Raw genomic sequence first — 21787 nt, forward strand, 5'->3', positions numbered from 1 at the left:
CTATACTCGGTCAGATACTTAGCCAAGTAAATGGAAGATCAATTTCAAAAAGTCAACTTGGAGATTATTTTCCTTCAGAGCTTTTCTGTCTGCTAGTGCTGTAGATTTTATGGCTAAAGCTCAGTCTTTCAGATTTCATAGTGATAGGCTGGTACTGTGCAAGGATTCCTTGGTTTAATATAATACGTGCTTAACGGAATTGTCTATACCGTCTCCACCTGTTAGAGGAACATCCTTCATCCACAAATTGTTATGGAATGTTCCTAGCGAAGGACACTTACTCAGGTACAGTTTTGTGTATTTAAGGATAAGAATACATAGATACCATCTACAGAAGTAATACTCCATGTTTACTTATTCAGTGAAAATCAAGACTGATATGCTGCAGGTCAGGTAAATTAATATTCTTCAAGCCTTAGCTTTTTCAGCCAAAATAAATGTCCTCACTTCTGAAAATATCCATTATAAGAAAGGAACAGAGACTACATTGAAAACTATAGACAGAGGTTAATTTCTTGAAGAGCTGCAAGCTGTAATTTATAAGTAGAATGTTCTTTCATGAGGCTGTTTTTTTTTTTGTTGTTTTTTTTTTTTTAAATAAAGGTCCCGGCTGCTAATTTAGAGCTGCATTACACAGTGTGTCCACTGGATGGCACCAGAAAATTGACATTCAACTGTCACTTGGCTATTCGCTTTCTCTCAGTGCAGGAAAGCACATATTCTTCAAAGACCAGCCACACTGGGAGCCAAGCAGAACCTGAGGCAGATTTGGGTCAAAGTAGCACCTCCTGGCATCAGGCTGTAGGTGGGAAAGAGGATGAGGAAAGTCTGAGTGCCCATTTGCCAGGTGTGGTGATATGTGTCTCCTGTCTGAGTAGACAGGTGCCTATGGGTATCACTGATATGATTGCAGGGTAACTGGGTAGATCCTGACTCTTCAGTGGTGACCACTGGAGGCAGGCACAAACCAACTGTATCTCTCAACCATCCTCTGGGGATATTCCCAATAGCCTTGCCTCTTTTCAATCCCGCTCTGAGGCTCACCATTGTGGCTGCCTACTGCTCTAGACAAAGAGGGATCCACATACTGCCCTCTTGAGCCAAACCAGTCGTGCTCCTGGCTTGATCAGAGGTGGACAATTGAGAGCAAGGAACGGCATTTGTCCCTCTGATGGATTGGGTGCACTGCCTTCCTTTTATGTGTTTCCTATCTCTGCTGGCCTGGGGAGTGGGGACCAATCTTAGCAGCTGGTCTTCAGCCCCTTGTCCGGAAGTTCATTGTGCTGGAACCAGACTGTGGGGTTGGGTCTTGCACGTGGAGCTGAATAATTTTTCAAGAATTCAGGCACCTGCCTGCTGCAACTATTTCTCTTACTTTAATGGCATGATAGTTATTGTTGTTGCAAATTTTACAGATTTGGACATTTTACATCCTTGGCTTCTAATTGGTGCCACCTAGAATATAGGTCCTGGTAACGTGTATCTTTCTTAGTTTTCATTGGCTGAGGGTTCTTGTGCCCTCCGGGTAGCTGTGGCTGACAATGCTGCCCTTTGTCCCCGTTTCCCTTATTTTCCTTACCAGGCCAGAGGTGGCCTGAGCTGGTCTCTCTCTCACAGGTTTGGATTTGGGTTATTTCTCATTGTGTTAGTAATTTGGTGCTGATTGTTTTCAGTTATTTTTATTGTGATAGTAACTAGGAGTCCCAGTCAATGACTAGTCAAGGCCCCATTGTGCTAGGTTCTGTACGGACACGGAACAAAAAATGGTCCCTGCACCAAAGATTTTACAATCTAAGTAGGGAGTTACGTTATGATAATCTGATCAGGGTGCAGAGGTGCTGGAACTAAGGTGCTGGGGATGCTGCTGCACCCCCTGGCTTGAAGTGGTTTCCATTCTATACAGGGTTTACAGTTTGGTTCAGTGGTTCTCAGCAGCCCCACTATACAAATTGTTCCAGCACCACTGTCAGGGTGTTAAATGCTCATGTTTTGTCATCAGTGCAAGGAACTTTATTTGTCTGGTCTTTAGTCTCAATATTCCTAACTACAAGTGAAGTCACTACCTATGCTGAATGTCTCGCATACCATACGGTAGCATCTCTTTCCATGGGCCTTCTCAAATCAACAGAAATTTTATGTAAAATCTCTTAGTATGGCTCATCAGTATCAGTTGTTTTCAGTTATCAGATCCACCCACAAATCCCAAAGTACAATTTTGAGCAGCCAGATGAAAACCCACTGTATATATGGCCTGATATTGAGGACTGCAGATTTGCAGGTAAAAATTGTAGATTCAGGAAAGGAGAATAAATAAGAATAAAGCTGGAGAAGAGTGAAACCATCCAGTTTTGGAAGGTTGAACCAAAATCTGTTCAATCTCAGTCAGAAATCTTTCTTTGATATACTCTGAAGAAAAGCTGAGCTGATTGCACAGGAGGTATTTTTCCTTCTCTTTTTGGATTCTTCACAAGTTTTCAATAAACAAATTTGAACTTTTTTAAAAAAAGCCCTTTGTTTCCTGGCTGTCTAACTTATCGCATACCCAGGAAATTAACCTATCATGTGCCTAATATTCCTCTCAAATGCTCTATTGGCTTGAAAGAAGAACTGGAGCTGAGATGGGCTAGTTAGGCAGCTACCATTATGGCTCCACTAGTGTTTCTGCATTTCAGCAGCTAATATGGAGTGGGCAATACTCTGCTGCTTTTCTGTCTCTTCAGGCTGACAGGACAAAAAGGCAGCTGCACAAGTTCTGTCATAGCTAAGATGATGCCGTGAGAGTGGAAGAGCTGGGTGGGCAGATTCTAGTAATCTGACATCATTAAAGCAAATGTTCTCCTCTGGTTGGGCTGATGCTGCAGGGGTCAAGAAACTCCAGTGGAAGACCACAGAACTAATATGCTTCTCTGGGCACCAGGCAAGGAGATCACTGCCAGGTGTGGGTCTGTAACTGCTCCTGTCTTTGAGATGATATCTTAAGTGGTAACCCGCTGTGAACTGCTCTGTTGTGTTCAGTATGGCGATGTCCAGCATTACCTCTCAGGGTGCTGGAAGGGCTAATTACTTAATGGTCTGTACAGTGCTGTGATGCTGTAAAGCACCATGTGAGTCCTTAGTAGCATGAATGGAATGGATCCTGAGGTTCTTATTCTAGTTTTCTGTCCATCCTTAATCAGGCAAACTTCCCCTGAGAACACAGGGAGTTTGTGAGAGTGAAAATGGAATAAAGACCTGAAGAGTGGCTCCAGGGTTTGTATTTTTGGAGGGGGTGCCTGAAATGTAACTTATTTTGGTCAATTAAAATCCCTTTGTGCCATCACCATAGCAACCAGTGTCTCTTGTAATAACTCATGCACTGGTGTGACTTGTTGATTAGCCCCTTGCTGGTGTGTAGATACAAACTGTCCTTGGCTATTCATTTATTGCCCTCTGATAGGGTGTAATCCTGTTGAACATTCCCACAAGTGTTGTGGGAAATTCATGCTGTTAGGTCAGAATTAATACAGAAACAAATGACATTCCCAAATCTTTCACATGAACACCCTGTGGATCCAGACCCCTGACTGGGATGTGTCTGAGTAGCAAAGTAAATTGCAAACCAATGTATAATACAACACTGGAAACGGATGTTAGCAAAGGGGTATGAGAAATGGAGAGGTGGAGACAGAGAATATAACATGCTTGGTGGTTTATGCTCCTGAATAGATGAGCATCAGAAATTGAGGAGAAGTGCTTGCTTGGAATTTTGCCTTGCTGGAACATCTGGGGAGTGTGCATTTGGAGAATCGCAATTGTGAGAGAAGTCAGGAAATGAAAGAAGAGTTTTACACATTTTACAAATCACTCTCCAGTGTCATGTGAAATCTTTACACACCAAGCATCAACTGAACCAGCAGAAGGCATTAACTTTCCATGTAGAAAGGGGAAAAAATCTGTAGTCTACCAGGAAAACAGTAGGCTTGGCAGTTCTGTAACTATATTTCTCAACTCTCCCACTCAGGTCAGCCATTAAATTCTCGCAGACTCAGTCTGAAGCAGGTTCAAAGTCTGCCCAACATGGATGCAATTCTCAGCGAGGCTCTTGTGAAAGTGAAAAAGCAGGCCCGGGGGTGTCTGTCTCCAGAGATGTGTGTCCAAGCAGTCAAGGCCTCTGTGCAGCTACCCTTCACAGAGGGTATTTGGAAGGAGAGAGAGCTGTTTAACCTCCTGTTGTCCTCAGGCCAGGCCAAAGCACTGCAGTATGTGTTCTTCGCACAGAGAGCAGCACAGAAGTGGACAACACCCTCTGGAGCTTCCTGGAAAACTACTTCAGCTCAGCCCATCCGAAAAGTAGCTGTGATAGGTAAGTTGGTGAGATCCAGTATGCTTGCCAGCATGGCAAATGCCAGTCTAAATGAACTGGAGAGGTGTGGCTTTTCCCAGGAGTGCTGGGAAAGGAAACAATGGAATAATGTTGGGTACCTTGTGGGACCACGGCAGCCCCAGGAAACTTGAATGACTTCCTACAACGTGGTTCTGGGAGCTGCTTTGGAGTCCTGAAGCTGCCCAGCTTCCCCCTCAATTTACTCCCCACTCCTTCCAAAGGCCTCATTGCAGTAAGACCTTACCTTTGATGGAAGACCTGAGGAAGAGTCCTCTGGAGGCATCAGTGCCTCTGCATTTACCCTCCAGGGATACACGCTCTCGTGGAGGCAGAGCTCCTCCAGCCTCCCAAGTTAAAAAGGAACACACAAGATTGGTATAGTCTAAGAAAGAAACCTGTTAGTACTAACTGCTTGTAACAGTATAAACCTCTGCTAGTGAGGACTGAGATAAGGTTAAATGGCTTAATCCCGTAGTGTCAGATCATTTCTGTGTGCTCCTACCTCCAGCTACCCTGATATCACTTCAACTACAGCTTCACACTCAGTTCATATATAGATGATTTCATTTTAAAATAGTGTTGTCCTGAGAGCTTACTTAATTCCATATTATAAACAGAGATCTGTATGAAATTCTTTTTCTTCTAGTCCAGTTTTGTCATCTGTGAGTGTGTGTGTAGAGAGAGAGTGAGTGTGTGTTTGTCAGGGATATATTAATACAAAAATGTTTTGTTGACAGCTGCATTTTAAGAAGCTTTCATCTCATCATGATCCACCCTGGCCATTTTGCACCCCCCAGAAGATAATGCTTTCATTAAATTTTTATAAGTGCAATTTAAATAAAACCCTTTGATGCACTGCACAGATCTGAAAAAAAAACAAAAACAAAAACCCACCACCAACCTTTCTGCTCTGCATGTTGATTGCTACACTCTGTGTAAAATGGCTAGACAAGAATAGAGAACTGGGAAAGTGGCCATTTCAATTTTAGACATATCCAGTCAGGTTGCCACTGCTTTTCCCTGTCTGGTTATCATATACAGGATCTTCATTTCCTGCAGTGCACTCCGAGCCCTCTTCAAGCTCATCTCTGCTAGAAGAAGCCACAGATGGTGTTTCTTGAACTGTCCCTTTTCCTCATTTGTTTTGCTGAGTTAATTAATGTCATATATTAAATGGTCATTTACTACATGAATCTTTGGACTTTAAGTACTGCACTTAAATCTGGCAAACATTAATCTCTCAACAAGCTCATATTAAATTGTCATGAGGCCCTTCACTGGTGAGATGGCATTTTTGCAAGCAGCATGGAGCACTATTGGGTCAATCTTGTGATTCATTGCTGAGCAAAATGATTGAATTCATGTAAATATTATCTGTCCTATCATGTCAGGGCTCCATTTTGCATTTTTGTAAGAAGAAATAGGTGACAGGAAGCAGAGCTTAGACTTGAGATTCTCTGCAGTTTGGGGGATAAATCCCACTTAGATAAGTGAGTCATTTGCAAACCTCACTCCTTAATGGAAATTCATCGGTTCATAGATTTTTAAGGCCACAAGGGGCCACTGTGATCTATGGAGTCTGACCCCCTGCATAGCACAGGCCATTGGACTTCTCTGAGTTAATTCCTGCTGTGACAGACTGACGGTATCCTGAAATATGCTGAACAAACTTTCAGGAATTAAGATAAACTTTACTGAGTTAAGGTAAACCTTATTGAATGAGGGTTAACACCTTTAGGGTACATTGTATCAAAAATATAATAGTGTATGTGTTATTGTGGCATTGTATGTACCTTCTCCAGTAGGGAAGGGGATGCTAATTTACTTCCTCCATTAACAACCATTTGAAGCTACCCTCTGTAGAGATATACATATACTAGTTCAAACTGGTTTCTCCAGGGACCAACTGACAAAGAAAGGGTTGGATACATAGTCTGGTTTTTAAGTGGCTCAGGGCCTTCTCCCTGATCCGGCAAATGAACAGGACTCCAGGAGCATGCAGGGCCCCAATCCTTAGGGTAGGGTTGGAAGGGCTGGATGCTTGTTCTGAGGTGAAGCTGTGATTAACTTGTAACCACAAGGAATCCCCCTTGGGTGGGATATTGAAGGACTGCTCTTGCCAGAGCCCGTCTTAGGAGTGAGGTTAACTCTGATAAGCTTTTTAGCATGCATATAGGTTCTTTTTATTGTTTTTAATATATTTTCTCAGTAAGGCTTGTTACCTTACAAACATAGCAGGCTTGCGTGGGAAGTGATATGTGATACCTAACAACTGTAGTAACTACACCTATTAACTGTCTCTGAAGAGAAACCAAGCAGGTTTGTTTGGGCAGACTGTGCTGGGGATAACACAGTGAAGGCAGGCAACTGTACAGCCTGGGAATACCCCAGTCAGAAGAGAGTGGGACACCTGTCTCCACCTAGGAAAGGCAACAGCTGAGGAGCTAGAAGCCTGAGATTGGGTACCTGTGCTGTACTCTTGAGGGGAAATATTGGTGCAGTTGCCCTGAACTGTGACTCCTTCTTCAAGTCTAAATGCTGTGGTTGACCTAGAGCACATCTACTAGAAAATCATCCAATTTCCATTTAAAAATTCCAGTGATGGAGAATCCACTACAGCCCTTGGTAAATCGTTCAATGGCTAATTACCCTCACTTAAAAAATTGCACCTCAATTCTAGTTAGAACTCGTTGAGCTTCAACTTCCTGGATCATGTTAGATCTTTGTCTGCTCAATTGAAGAGCTCATTATCAAATTTCTGTTCCTCATGTAGGTACACCTCTACCCCGATATAACGCTGTCCTCGGGAGCCAAAAAATCTTACCGCGTTATAGGTGAAACCGTGTAATATCGAACTTGCTTTGATCCGCTGAAGCATGCAGCCCCACTTCCCTGGAGCACTGCTTTACCGCATTATATCCGAATTCGTGTTATATCGGGTCGCGTTATATCAGGGAAGAGGTGTACTTACAGACTGTGATCAGGTCACTGCTTAACTTTGTCTTTGTTAAATTGAACAGATTGAGCTCCTTGAGTCTGTCACAATAAGCCATGTTTTCTAATCCTTTAATCATTCTCATGACCCCTCTCTAATTTATCAACATCCTTCTTAAATTGTGGACACCAGAACTGGATGCACTATTCCAGCAGCAGTCACCACAGTGCCAAATTCAGAGGTAAAATAACCTCTGTACTCCTGCTCAAGATTCTGGTTTATGCATCCAAGGATCACATTAGGCCTTTTGGCCACAGTGTCATGCTGGGAGCTCATGCTCAGCTGATTATCCACCATGACCCCAAAATCCTTTTTGGAGTCACTGCTTCCCAAGACAGAGTCCTCCATCCTGAATGATGGCTTACGTTCTTTGTTCTTAGACCAGAGGTTCTCAAACTTCATGGCATCGCGGCCCCTTTCTGACAACAAAAATTACTACACAACCCCAGGAGAGAGGACTGAAGCCTGAGCCCACCCAAGTCTCACTGCCCCGAGCTGGGGGGCCAAAGCCTGAGTCCCACTGCCCCAGGTGGGGGGGGAGGGCAAAGCTAAGGGCTTCAGCCCCAGGTGGGGGGAGGGGGGGCTTGTAACCTCCCTGCTGCCCAGGCCTGAAGGCCAGGCTTTGGCCCCGGGCTTGGGGTTTGGCCATAGGTGGTAGGGCTGGGGCTTCAGCTTCAGCCCCGGGCCCCAGCAAGTCTAATGGCAGCCCTGGCGACCCCATTAAAACGGAGTCATGATCCACTTTGGGGTCCCGATCCACAGTTTGAGAACCACTGTCCTAGATGTTTGTCCTCACATTTGGCTGTATTGAAATACATACTGTTTGCTTGCGCCCAGTTTACCAAGCAATCCCAATCAATCTGTATCATTGATTTGTCCTCTTCATTATTTATCACTCCCCAAATCTATGCTTCATCTTCAAACTTCAGTGATGATTTTATGTTTTCTTCCAGGTCATTGATAAAAATGGCCAAAACCAGATACCTGCAGGTCCTCACTAGAAACTCACCGGCTTGATGATCTTTCCCCATTTACAATTACACTTTGAGACCTGCCAGTTAGCCAGTCTAATCCATTGAAATGTACCATATTGATTTTGTATCATTCTAGTTTCTTAATCTAAATGTCTGAGGTACCAAATCAAATGCCTTACAGGAGTCTAAGTATATTACAACTGTGACAGAAATGGCAATGTCCTACAATATCTTTGGGAGCTCTTACTGAATTCAGTTTATGTATCTTTGTGGTGGAGGGATTGTATGTAATTCCATGAGGGACAGTAACCACAGCACCTCCAAGATCTAAGAACAAATGGGGGTCATTAGGCAAATTCACTCAGATTGCAACATCTCCAGAGAGGTACCACCACCTGGAGAGGCTCGCATATACTAGTTCAAACTGGATTCTCCAGAGACCAACAAAGAAAGGAATTTTGGATAAATAGCCTGAGTTTAAACTGATTCAGGGCCTTATTTCTGATCTAGCAAATGGATAGGATCTTCTGTTCAAAGGGGAGGGGACAATCCCTGTGAAAGGATTGGAAGAACTGACACCTACCAGAGCCTAAGGTTGGAGTTGGGGTGACCTCTGTTTTCACTGTAATGCTTTAGGAATAAATGTGTGTGCTTAGAAAGAGTTGTGTGGTAAGTTGTAACTGCTGGCAATTACAGCTTTTCATACCTTTCGGATAGAAAGCAAAGCACACACATTGGTCTGTTTAGGCACTCTGGCTTGCTGGGAATATTACAATGCAGGGAGGGAACTGTACAGCCTGGAAAATGCCTGGTCAGGGAGGGAGGGAGGCATAGGTCTCTGCTCAAGAGAGATCATGGCTGAGGAGTCAGGAGCCCAAAAGTGGATGCCCTCAAGGCATCACAAAGGTGGATACAGGTGCAGTTGTTTTGAACTGTGACAACATCAACACTGTTACCTTTATCAATGAACTTGTTATCGCATCAAATAATGATATCAAGGTGGTCTGAAAAGATCTGTTTTCCATAAGTCCCTGTTCATTGTCATTCATTCTATTAGTGTTTTTTAATTCATTATTAACTGAGTTCTGTATCATCATATTATTATTGCATAATTTTGCCCAGGTTCGATGTCATGCTGACAGGCCAATAATTACTCAGGTCATCCCTTTTACCTTTTTAAATATTGGCATAACATTAGCTTCTAGTCTTCTTAGAAGTTCCCTGGTATTCCAAGACTTATTAAAACCAATATTAATGGTCCCAAGAGCTCCATGGCTAGCACTCTTAAAACTCTTGCATGTAAGTTTTCTGGACCTGCTGATTTAAAAATGTCTGACTTCAGTAGCTGCTGCTTAACATCATCTGGCTTTTTCCCAAATATAGAACAGAAATATTTATTGAACACTTCTGCCTTTTCTGCATTATTATTATTGACAGTTCTACCATTTCCATCTTCAATAACATTGTTGGGGTTCCTTTTGTTCCTGATAAACTTTTAAAAAAATACTCTTCTTATTGTCCTTAACTCTTTTGGCTATAGAGTTCTCTTTTTGTTTGTGATGGGGTATGCACCTTACACCCACCCTGAAGGGGTTAAGGTGGCTCAGAAAAAGCCAGTTCATCTTAACACCAGGGGGAGAGTTAGGCTTGATTGATAAGGCTAATTGATGATGAAGCCCAGCTGTGGTGGGCAAGCAATGGAGTGATCGATGGAAGGGGGTGGTAGGCCACACAAGAGCTGATTGCTACCCACAAGGAGGCACCCTGTTACAGTGTCCTTTTGCATCCTTTATCCATTTTCTACAGTTTCTAGCTTCTAGTTTATATTCATTGCTAACAATTTCCCCTTTTTCCATTTTAAATATATATCTTCTTTCTCGCAGCTGATTCGGCTCATAATTATTTCCAGCTTTGTGCAACTGGCCTTTCTAAACTGCCAAGTATATTGATTACTTGCATGTAAGCAACTGCTAATTTTTAGTTCTATGATCAATTCCAATACTGTTTGAGTTAGAAAATTGTCATCTATAACTTATAGAAATTCCAGTGACATTTTTAGTATTGGCAGCAGGAAACCTCCAGCACATGTCAATTAGATTGAAGACCCCCATTACAACCCATTTTTTTCCTCCTGCACATTATAGATTAGTGCTCAAGGATTGTCACTCGATAAATTGCCCTGTTCTGTTCATTCCCTCTGAAGCATCTGGCACTGGCCACTGTCGGAAGATAGGTCACTGGGCTAGATGGACCATTGGTCTGACCCAGTAGGCAGTCAGTCTTATTATTTGGTCATCCTGTTCCCAAGTGTGATTTGGTGTCTGTAGCAGACACCCCTTTTGTGTTTTATCCATAGATCCATATTATAACAAGCATTCAAGATCATTTACTTCCTAGTTGTCAGAGACTCGGAAACAGGCAATGCCATTTTTGACAGAGTGACTCTCCCTCTCCCCTTTTGCCCATTAGACCCTTCCTAAACCAATTATAACCATTGATTTTAATATTCCAATCATGCAAATCTTCCCACCTGATTTCAGTAATACTGTCTACATCAAATTTATGCTAAGAAATGAACAATTCCAATTCTTCTTGTTCATTACTCAGGCTCCTAGCTTTGGTGTATAGGCAACTAAAGAATGTATTCTTTTCATGTCCCTTGGTGCTTTGACATCTTGATTTTGTACTGAATGAGTGCTCATTTGTTCCCCCTTTTCACCCTTCATGTTAGTTTAATGCCCTTCTGATTACTCAGCCTGTTCCTGAGGAGATTGGTTCCCCTTCAACTGAGGTGGAGGCCATCCAAACTATACAGCTCTCTCTCCTCATAGACGGTAGACCAATGTTCCACAAAACCAAAACCCTCTATCTTACATTACTGCCCTGGCAGCGGTTCACCTCTGGAATGTCTGACTTCTGTCTTCCTTTACTTATGAGACAGGAAGGGTCTCAGAGATCACTTGAATATTCTCCTTCAGCCCCATGCTGAGTTCTGTGAAGTTGTCTATAATCTGCAAGGTATCCTGTGAAACAGTGTAATTGAGGCCAATGGATCCTTGCCTGCTGAGTTCAGAAGCCTAGCCAATCTTAGAGTGATGTCTCATGTCTTGGCTCCAATAAGGCAGCACACCATCCTGCTATCTGCCTGTCCTTTGCAAAATGTTCTTTCCATTCTCCTTTGCATAGCATCCCCATCTAGGTATTATCTGTCTTCTGTGGATGGCTGGAGATCTCTTCACAGGTACACTTGATAGTCTTGCAGCTTGAGCTGAGCAGCCATTCTCAGGAATGTCCAATACAGCTGTTCCATTCAACTAGCTGTCTCTTCAGAGACATTTTCTGCAGTTTCCATGCTGAGAAGCTGATTGGATACTTCTAGCTGTGTGGAATTCCTCCCAGTCCTCTCTGGTGGTTAAGCCTGCCTATCCTCATCTGCCTCCGACAGAGTAGAATGCCAACTCGACCTCTTGACTCTGGTGGTTACAAACTCTCTGATTTCTACACTCTCTCATTCTTTGGCCACCAGTTCATTTCTTCCTTGACTCTGGGGTGACAATGCTTCCTGAATCTGGTTGTTCCAATACTCTACATCTTCTCTGATGCTCTGCAGTGTCAGTCCTTGTAATTCCAAACCAGAAATCTTTCCTTCCAGCACAATCACCAACTCGCACTTTGTACACAGGAAGTCCCTTCTGGCTTCAGGCAGGAAAAAAAACATTCCACATCTGTTGCAGGTTGCAATCGCTGATCTGTTGCTGGCCATCACACTATTGAGCATAGAACTGTACCTAGAAAGAGAACCTCTCATCCACCTTCCTGTGAACTCCATACAAAGTCCCCTGTTTGCCCCTACTGTTCACCTGATATGAAATTAATAATTTCAACCAGGAAATGAAAGAAGACAGCCCTGTATCCCTGAGCACAACAGTTCTGAGGAAGCACCCCAATCCATACAACTTGTGGAGTGTTTCCTGGTCACATCCTGGGGTTTCTGATGCTGGAGACTGCATAGTTTGAGGTGGGATTCAGTCATTTTGGACCATCTGAGCAGAAGTTACTTTTTCTTTTTCTTCTTTCCCCCAGGTCCCGCCACACTGCAGAGATTCTCTTCCATTTTTCTGTTCTGTTATACTGTTATGACGGGGTGCATTCGCTGCTGGTGGCGCTTCCTCCTGGTCGTTCTGGGGATTAACTCCAGCCAGACATTGCACCCTCCTTTGATGGTGTCTCTCCTGTCATCCTCTCACCCTGTGGACCCCTCTTGCTCCAGGAATTGCAGCCTCCTCCTCTGGAGGGCTGTCATTACATGGTTTCCCCTTCCTGGTGTGTGTCTGTGTGTGTGTAACCAAGTCTTTCCAGGACAAACTGTCCCAGGCAGTCCACTGTCCTCTACCTGGCGTGTGCCATGTCCCCCTTCTCTGGGTTCACCAGCCTTCCAATTCCCTTCTCCCAGGGAGTAACTATGGACTACTCTCTAGCCACTAACACACCTCACTTCTCCCAAGGAGTGACTGCAGCCTACTTCCCTGCAGTCCTGTCTGTTGCCAGCTTCCTGGTTTTATAAATCCAGCTCAGCTCCTCCCCCAGCTGGACTTCATCAACCAATTAGGCCCTAGCACTCCCTGGGTTTCCTCCAGGTGCTGCCTATAGATTAATTGGCCTTATTTACCCTCTCAGGGCAAGTGTGGGGAGTACACTCCATCACATATACACTCTTCCTCAAGATCACCAGCCTTACAACCAAAGATGATCTAATGGGGTCATCAGCAGACGTGCCTCTTAACCTGCTGAATGTCCACGTCTCCCCTTGTATCGACCACCCAATTTTAGAAAAAAACCCACAAGTGTTATCCCTGCTGGGTGTTCTAGTGTAACAAGGCTCCAGATGCTTCCACTGCTCTTACCACCATGCTACTGAAAACCTCCTTTCATACAGGCCATTGAGGAGTCAGATGGTAACTTGGTAACCAACTATCCTGGGCCAAAATTGAACTTGGCAAGCTCAGGTCTTGTCCATGGGCTCAGGTCTGTGTCCTAGAGAATGAAGTACCACAAGGATGTCTGACTGCCTAAGACAAAAAATAGTCTTTGTGGCTCACCAGTGGAAGGTCTGAGGTCCTGATGCCGAATCCACCTTCAAACCCCCAGTTGTTGACGAAAGTTCTGGCAGAGGTGGGAGGAGGGGCAGCAGGCTGGCAACATGTTTTTAGTGTTAACATCTGTATTTTGTATGCATTCAGTATATGGAAATGGACAGAAGGACATGTACAATCATTTTAAATTACTTTACCTTTGTTGGTTACGTAAATGAAATTTTAGTGGTATGTTAACTTCGATTATGATGTTACAGATCTTATTTTCCCATCATTGGACCCAACACTGGCATAAATAAGAGTTCTGCTGATATTTCCCATCAGAAGTAAAATGGCTGTCTTTGAAAACACATTTTCAAAATCTTCGTTCTTGTTGTCAAGATAGGAAATGTTTTGCGTAGCACATGTTTGTGTGTATAACACACAGTCAGAGCTACATCAGTGATGACAGGCTGCTTGTGGAAAAAATACTCCACCTTGTTTGACCTGCTTTATGGAGACTTGAGCTTGTTTTACTGATGACATAATTTCAGCCATTCTTCATAAAGCAGCTTTAGATTAATTTTTTAATCCCCTTGGTTTGTGTTTCTTTGTTTGGCTGATAGACTTTCATTTGAAAACCTGGTCAGCTGGATTTTGGATTTAAAAAAATCATTTTGATAGAATTACTGCAGACCTTGTCTAGTTGTGGCTTTATTCTGGATGTTAACAGTGCTCACATTCAGAGTTCCCCTTTGCTTTATAGGAGTGCGTGGCACATGAAAAAAATCTTTAAACTCCACAGGCATTTACTTTTTATGTGGTTCTCAGATTATTTTTGATTTATTTATATTACTGTAGCATGCAGGAGCCCTAGTCATTGTTCTAGGTGCTGCACAAACCCAGAACAAGACTGTCTCTTCCCCAAGGAGCTTACAATCTAAGTATAAGAGACAATACATAGAGAAAGACAGGTGAGTACAATGAGACAATATGAGTGATAGGCAGTGGGCCAGTAGCCCAACCATTGTCAAGTATTTTGTAGGCATCGCAGCAAAGAAGAATTTTAAGGAAGTATTTGAAGGAGGATATTGAGTTAGTTTTGTAGATGTTTACAGGGAGCTCCTCCTAAGCATGAGGAACAGCGTGGGAGAAAGCACAAAGGTGTTTGTTTGAAAATTTGACAAATGAACAATGGAGGCTGGCATCATGGACCAGTCGAAGGCAGGAATCAACGTTTCAATAGCAAACAAGAGAATGGTAGGGTGGGGCTAGGCCATAAACAGCCTCGAAAGTGGAGATATGTAACGTATGTCTGATGTGCTAGAGAAGGAGGAGCCAGAGGAGGGATTCAAAAAGAGGGGCGACATAGTCAAAGAAATAGGCTAGGGAACTGATCTTTCCAGCAGAGTTCTGAATGGATGTGAGCAGGACAAGATGGCATTCGTCAAGAACAGGGAAAAGGATGTTGCAGTTATCAAGGTGCAAGATGAGAGCCTGAACCCGAGTTTTAGCAGTGAGGATGGATAGGAAAGACCATATCTGAACAATGTTATGTAGAAAGAGTCTGCAAGATTTAAATATAGCCTGGGTGTGAGGATGTAGAGAACAGTGTGAGTTGAAGATGACAGCCAGATTACAGGCTGGATGGTGGTATTGTCCACAGTGGTTGAGAAAGAGGGTTGGGAGGGAGACTAAGAACTTTTTTTAGCCATGTTCTGTTTGAGCTGATGGCTAGACATCCATAAGGAGATGTCAGAGAAACAGGCCAAGATTTTAGTTTGGACAGGAGTGGAGAGGTAGACAATCATCTGCATAGATGAATTTATATTTGTGGATGAGATAAGGTACAGAGGGAGAAGAGAGGTCCTCAGACAGAGCTCTGTGGAACCCCCACAGAAAGTTGGAGAGGGGATGAGGAGGATCCTCCAAAGGACAAGCTGAAGGAGTTGAGGGATGGGGCAGTAGTTGGAGAGGCAAGTGGAGTCCAGGGTAGGATTTTTAAGACAGGAGAGACTAAAGCATGTTTATGGCACTTTTTATTTTTTTCCTCCTATTTCCCCTGGTCTCCTTTTCATCTCTAGGCTCATGGATTGTGCTGTTCACAGACACTGTTTGGACTTCCTCTTCTGGACTTATGTCCTAGACCAGGGGTGGGCAAACTTTTTGGCCCAAGGGCTGCAACTGGGTGGGGAAATTGCATGCAGGGCCATGAATGTAGGGCTAGGGCAGGGGGTTGGGGTGCGGGAGAGAGTGTGGGGTGTGGGAGGGGGTGTGGTGTGCAGGAAGGGGCTCAGGGCAAGGGGTTGGGGTGCAGGAGGGGGCTTAGGGCAGGAGGTTGGGGGCTCAGGGAAAGTGGTTGGGGTGCAAGAAGGGGTACGGAGTGCAGGAGGGCACTCAGGGCAGGGTGTTGGGGTGCAGGGAGGGTGCGGAGTGCGGGAGGGGGCTCAAGGCAGGGGACTGGGGGCTCAGGGAAGGGGGTTGGGGTATGGGGTGCAGCAGGGGGCTCAGGGCAGGTGGTTGGGGTGCAGGAGGGATGCGGGCTGTGTCAGGGGGTTCAGGGCAGGGGGTTGGGGGCTCAGGGCAGAGGGTTGGGGTACAGGAGGGGTGCTGCAGGGGGCTCAGGGCAGGGGGTTGGGGTGCGGGTTCCGGCTTGGCACCGCTTACCTCGAGTGGCTGCAGGGTGGCAGTGGAGCACAGCAAGGCTAAGGCAGGCTCCTTTTCTGCCATGGCCCTGCGCCGCTCCCGGAAGCATTTGGCACCACATCCCTGCGGCCTCTGAGGGAGGGGGGAGCAGAGGGCTCCGCACGCTGCCCTCGCCTGCGGGTACCTCCTCCAAAGCTCCCATTGGCCGCAGGCAAGGTCAGCGCGCGGAGCCCCATCCTGCAGGGGCCACAGGGACGTGGTGCCGGCCGCTTCTGGGAGCGACGCAGGGCCAGGGAAGTAGGGAGCCTGCCTTAGCCTCGCTGCGCCACGGGGCTGGCAATCCCACGGGCCGGATCCAAAGCCCTGATGGCAATCCCGTGGGCCGTAGTTTGCCCACCCCATCCTAGACCCTCTCCAATCTGGCTTCCACCCCTTGCATCCCATTGAAAGTGCTCTCACCAAAGTCTATAATGACTTTTTCCTAGCCAAAGCTCAGAACCAGTACCCCATCCTTCTCCTCCTTGACCTGTCAGAGTCCTTCAGCACAATCAACCATGCTCTTCTTGAAATTTTGTCCTTCCTTAGCTCTCAGGACTCTGTCTTCACCTGGTTCTCCTTCTACCCATCTAGTTGCTCCTTCAGCTTGTCCTTTGGAGGATCCTTCTCATTCCCCAAATTTAACTTTTGTTGTAATATTTGTATTATTTTAACAGCATTTTCAGTTAGCCCAGCAGATTGTGGGTAACCTGGACTTGATATAATATGTTTGAAATCATATGCTATGGCAAAACTTAAACTCTTGACTTTTGAAGTCCATTATCAATCATTACCACATTGCGAATGCCATGCAAAAACTGATTTAATTTTATTAATGAATTGTTTGGCACAAGTGTTTTCTAGTATAGCTATTTCAGGAAAATACAAAAAATAATCAAAAACTATAACATAAGCATGTCCTTTATATTCAAATAGATTGAAACCTATTTAGAGCAAAGTCTTGTTTTCTAGAACAAATGTCGTAGGCTGTTTAGACTGAGCATTTCTATATTTTTGACGTATGTCACTTTCTTTTATGTAAACCTCTATGTTTTGGTTCATTTGTGGTCAATACAGAACCTCTCTTTCTCTACCTTTACTTTTTTCTATGTCTAAATGTCCCTCATGTATGTGTTTCAACATCTCTGCTGTTAACACTAAAGGAATTACTACCCTATTGCCTTTAAACAAAATTCCTTCAATTACTGAAAAGTCTTTAATAAGTTGATTATATAGCGTCAGTATCATTTTATTATATCCTTTTTCAATAGCTGTAATAATCTTTTGTAAATTCTCATTCTGTCTAGTTGCTTGTACAATTTCTTCCCATACTCTTTCTGATATAGGAAACAATTTTTAAATACATCTACATGTACCACATCTTCCTCTTCAATTACATTGGTTACATCATAAACTCTAGAAAGAGTATCAGTAACAATTAATTATTTGCCTGGCTGATATTCTAATTTTAAATCAAATGCCAAATTCCATTTCTAGAGTTTGAAATTCCGCATAGCACAGGGTCTGGAAGATCAAGTTCTGTACTTCACTAGGGTTAAACTCTTGTTTGTTTCCTCTTGCTTACGTATGACAGTTTTCTGCATGCATGTTCCAAAAATAGATAAAAGTTCTATAGCCCTAATTTACAGCTGGAGAACTTAGGTACTCAAAAGTGCCTTGCAAAGGGTCACACTGGAAGTCCGTGGCAGAGCTGCAAATAGAATCCAGGTTTCTTGATTTCTACTGCCCTGCTCCAGCTAGCTCCCATATTATAATGTATGAATTGGAGAACCGACTTAAATTACACAGGGGTACATATGCTCTCGATACCACCCCAACATGGTTCTACATCCTTGAACAGACATTAGTTTGCCATTACATCTTCGCTTTTCAAACAGATGCTCCAATTAGCACTCTAAGTGCACTCAAAGACCGAATTAAAATGTTGCTTTCCCCCCAATTTTCCATTTACTTTTTCTCCATCTACACTCCTCTGTTTATTTGCACAGAGACCTGCTTTATGTGCTGGAAGTACCAAAGGTGCCCATTTGCAGAGGTGTACTTAACAATTCCTCACAGTCTCTGTTTCTCTCTTGCTTTTATCACTAGGGCTGGGAACAATGGGCCAAGGCATTGTGACTTCTCTGGTGAAGGCCAAGATGTCCGTAGTAGCTCTAGAGCAGGATCAGAAGCAGCTGGAGGTAGGAGTAAGAGCTGTGACATCCCTTCTGGAACATGAAGCTTCAAAAATGCAGTGGATTGGCCAACGCCCAGATGCCTGTGATCGCGCCCTTCTCCAGTTCACTCTGGACTTCGGTGTGTTACAGGATGCAGATCTAGTTATTGAGGCTGTGTTTGAGGACATGGCACTGAAGAAGGAGATCTTCCATAAGTTGTCAGCAATCTGCAAGCCAGGGTCCTTCTTGTGCACTAACACCTCCGCCCTGGATATTGATGAGATTGCTTCAGCCACCAGTCGCCCTCACCAGGTCATTGGTACTCACTTCTTCTCACCTGCCCATGTAATGAAGCTGTTAGAAATAATCCGTGGTCGTCACACATCGCCCATCACCATTGCCACCGCCATGGGTTTAGCCAAAACTATAGGCAAAATAGGGGTTGTAGTAGGGAATTGCTTTGGATTTGTTGGGAACAGAATGATGACTCCTTATGCTGAACAGGCAGTTTTTCTGCTAGAAGAAGGATGTAAACCAGAAGAAGTAGATCAAGCTCTAGAGGGATTTGGTTTCAATATGGGGCCTTTCCGAATGTCAGATCTTGCTGGGCTTGATGTGGGCTGGAGATCTCGGAAAGGGCAGGGCCTGACTGGACCCGAACTGGCTCCAGGAACTCCTGCTCGCCTGCGTGGCAGGAGGAGATACAGCCCACTGCCTGATCTTCTATGTGAGAATGGAAGGTATGGCCAGAAGACTGGCATGGGCTGGTACCAATATGAGAAACCTGGGGCTAGAATAGCTAATCCAGATCCATGGCTTCACAATTTCCTGATTGAGTATAGAGATTCCCATCATATTAAGGCACGTTTCATAGACGAGGAGGAAATCCTGGAGCGCTGTCTGTATACCCTCATCAATGAGGGCTTCCAGATCTTAGATGATGGAATAGCTTCTGCCCCAGAAGATATTGATGTAATCTACATCCATGGCTATGGATGGCCAAAGCACAGAGGTGGCCCCATGTTTTACGCTTCCACCATCGGGTTACCTCGCATTCTGGCTAAACTGCAAAAATATTCTGAGGCCCATCCTGACATTCCCAGAGTGCAACCCAGTGCTTTTCTGAAGAAATTGGTGTTAGTGGGAAACCCTCCATTGAAGGAGTGGATGTCCCATGCAGGACACCAGAGCAGTAAGCTGTGATGTCCCTGCAGCCTACTCTACACGTTCAGCCACTTGTCTAGTGGTGACAAGTATCTCTCACTGCCATAATCAGTGATTTCTGTTCCAATCAAACCCAAAGCACAGCAGGATGAAGAATAATGTCTGGCTCAGTTGAGCGGAGTAACTACTCTCTCTAATGGTAGTTGTTGTCGCTTTCCTTTCCCTGCTCAGAATGCACCCATCCCTCCCACCTCACTAGTGCACCACACACGCCCTCAAGCTGCCAGTAGGAGACCCCTTCTGGCTGGCTGTTCCCTGACAAGCTGCACTCAGCCGACTGCTGTATCCTAACAGCTGGTGTTCTTAACTGCCTGCCTCTTGTCATTCCTCTGGTGAGGGAGGGAGCGAGCAACACCTGGCAGCTTGTGAGACAGTTGAAAGTGGGAGGATAGGCTGGGGGTCCTGGCTCGGGGACACAGAGCCAGTGAAGATTCACTGCAGACAGGTATCTTCACCTAGCTCTGCCTCCCAGCAGCTACAGATCTCCTCTTGTTGCTGCCACAGAACCCTCTAGTGACCAAAGGCAAACCGTAGGAATTAGTCCCCGTGGGAGAGCCACCTGGTAAGCATCCAGTTTACTAAGGATTCATTTACATGATGAACCTTCCCCTCCCAAAGGGAACAGATTAGACTGTCCCAGATAATGGTCTCTTCACGGAGTGCACGTTTGTGGGGTTTTGGATTGGCTGGAGGAAGTGGAGAATGGTACAAAATGGAACCGTGCATTTTGGAAATAAATTGTGATGCAGTGAAGAGAGCATCCAGGGCATAGCACTCAGCACCTACCTCCACCCCCAAAATAACACTAATAAACACAGCACAATCACAGAAGACTATGACCTGCTCATTAGCTAGTGGCTGGAAGATCACATCCTTTCCTCTCCTTCCTGCCCTCCAACCTCTTCCTCCAGACAAAAGTGCCTCCTTTCCAAGAGGGAGTGTATGTGTGTTCCCAGAATGCCTCACCTGCTTTTCTAGCCTGACTGCTGGCAGCTGCTGAGCGTAGAAGGCATGGAGGGCCTTGTGCACTACAAGTGACAGGAGTAACGCCTTTTTGTGGCACTTCAGTGTTTCAGGTGTACAAAGGGCACCATGGAAAGTAAATGGGCTCAAGAGCTCTGCAGATAGGAGTTGTGCTGCAGGCATGGAGGGAAGTCTCCAGCAGATAAAAGAACAAGGAAGAGAAATATTTGCTTTTCTGAACTTGGCCCTGCGGGGTAAGGACTCCTCTTGCTCTTGTGTAAAGAGCACAGCTCCCAGTCACTGGCAGGTGAGCCTGGTGGCTCCAGAACACACAGATTCTTTTCTTAGGAAAAGCCATATCTGAAATCAAACTCTGCTTTGTTTCATTAATTTTTAATAAAGCTGATTTTCATTTTCTGTCATCACCTACATTGTATTATCAGGTGTTGCTGCATTGTTCTCCCACATGTACACTGGTCACTTTTTTGCCCAGTTGTAGCAGATATCAGGGTCTTGCAGGTCAGTTTCCTGGTGGTAGACACCCACAGAGCTCCTGGCATCAGGTTATCAGACCCAACAGCTTCAGCCACCTGTGATTGTCTATAGATAAAAGAACTAGTTGATGGTAGCCATCAACACCTTTCAGCATAGCAATGCACCCCATGTCAGCTATTGGGAGGGAGGGCAGAGAGTTTTAAAATATTGACATCCTGAATGACTTATCTCCTACAAAGAAAGAAAAGAAATAATAATGGAGGGAGAAATAGGGGACATACAGAGTTCCTGGTAGGAGAGGGAGACTAGAAAGGAAACACTGCACCTCTAGCACATAGTGGAGGTGGGAATGGGTGACAGAGCCCCTGGCATGAGGGAATAGGCTGCAGGGAGTCCCTGAAATAGGAGGGGCTGGCACACAGGGAGTTTGTGGGGGGAATGGAGAGATGCAATAAGTGCCTGGTGCATGCAGCATGCTCAGCCTACGCAAGCTACCAAATGTGCAACCTTCTAGTTTGGGCTAATCATAATAGTATGAATGTACAAACCTGAAGAGCCCAAACATTGGCCCTGGTCAAGAAACTACAGCCAAGATTTTCAAAATTGGAGTGTAAAGGTAAGTTTCAGAGTAACAGCCGTGTTAGTCTGTATCCGCAAAAAGAAGAACAGGAGTACTTGTGGCACCTTAGAGACTAACAAATTTATTAGAGCATAAGCTTTCGTGGACTACAGCCCACTTCTTCGGATGCATATAGAATGGAACATATAATGAGGAGATATATATACACACATACAGAGAGCATAAACAGGTGGGAGTTGTCTTACCAACTCTGAGAGGCCAA

At 44.7% G+C, this 21787-nt stretch overlaps 1 protein-coding gene across 2 annotated transcripts in view; it reads left to right on the forward strand.

The window, feature by feature from the left end:
- Positions 1 to 20877, forward strand: part of EHHADH (enoyl-CoA hydratase and 3-hydroxyacyl CoA dehydrogenase) — a 49501-nt gene extending 28624 nt beyond the window's left edge. The window contains exons 6-7 of one of the 2 annotated variants that reach the window (XM_034781136.1): positions 4001 to 4342; positions 18196 to 20877. In XM_034781136.1, the coding sequence (XP_034637027.1) occupies positions 4001 to 4342; positions 18196 to 19466 (1613 nt within the window). In that variant the 3' untranslated portion in view covers positions 19467 to 20877. The remainder of the gene's footprint in view (positions 1 to 4000; positions 4343 to 18195) is intronic. The other variant, XM_034781138.1, reaches the window with a different exon arrangement.
- Positions 20878 to 21787: the final 910 nt, after the last annotated feature.

The sequence above is a fragment of the Trachemys scripta genome, chromosome 9, assembly GCF_013100865.1.
Source record: "Trachemys scripta elegans isolate TJP31775 chromosome 9, CAS_Tse_1.0, whole genome shotgun sequence".
Taxonomy (NCBI): domain Eukaryota; kingdom Metazoa; phylum Chordata; order Testudines; family Emydidae; genus Trachemys; species Trachemys scripta.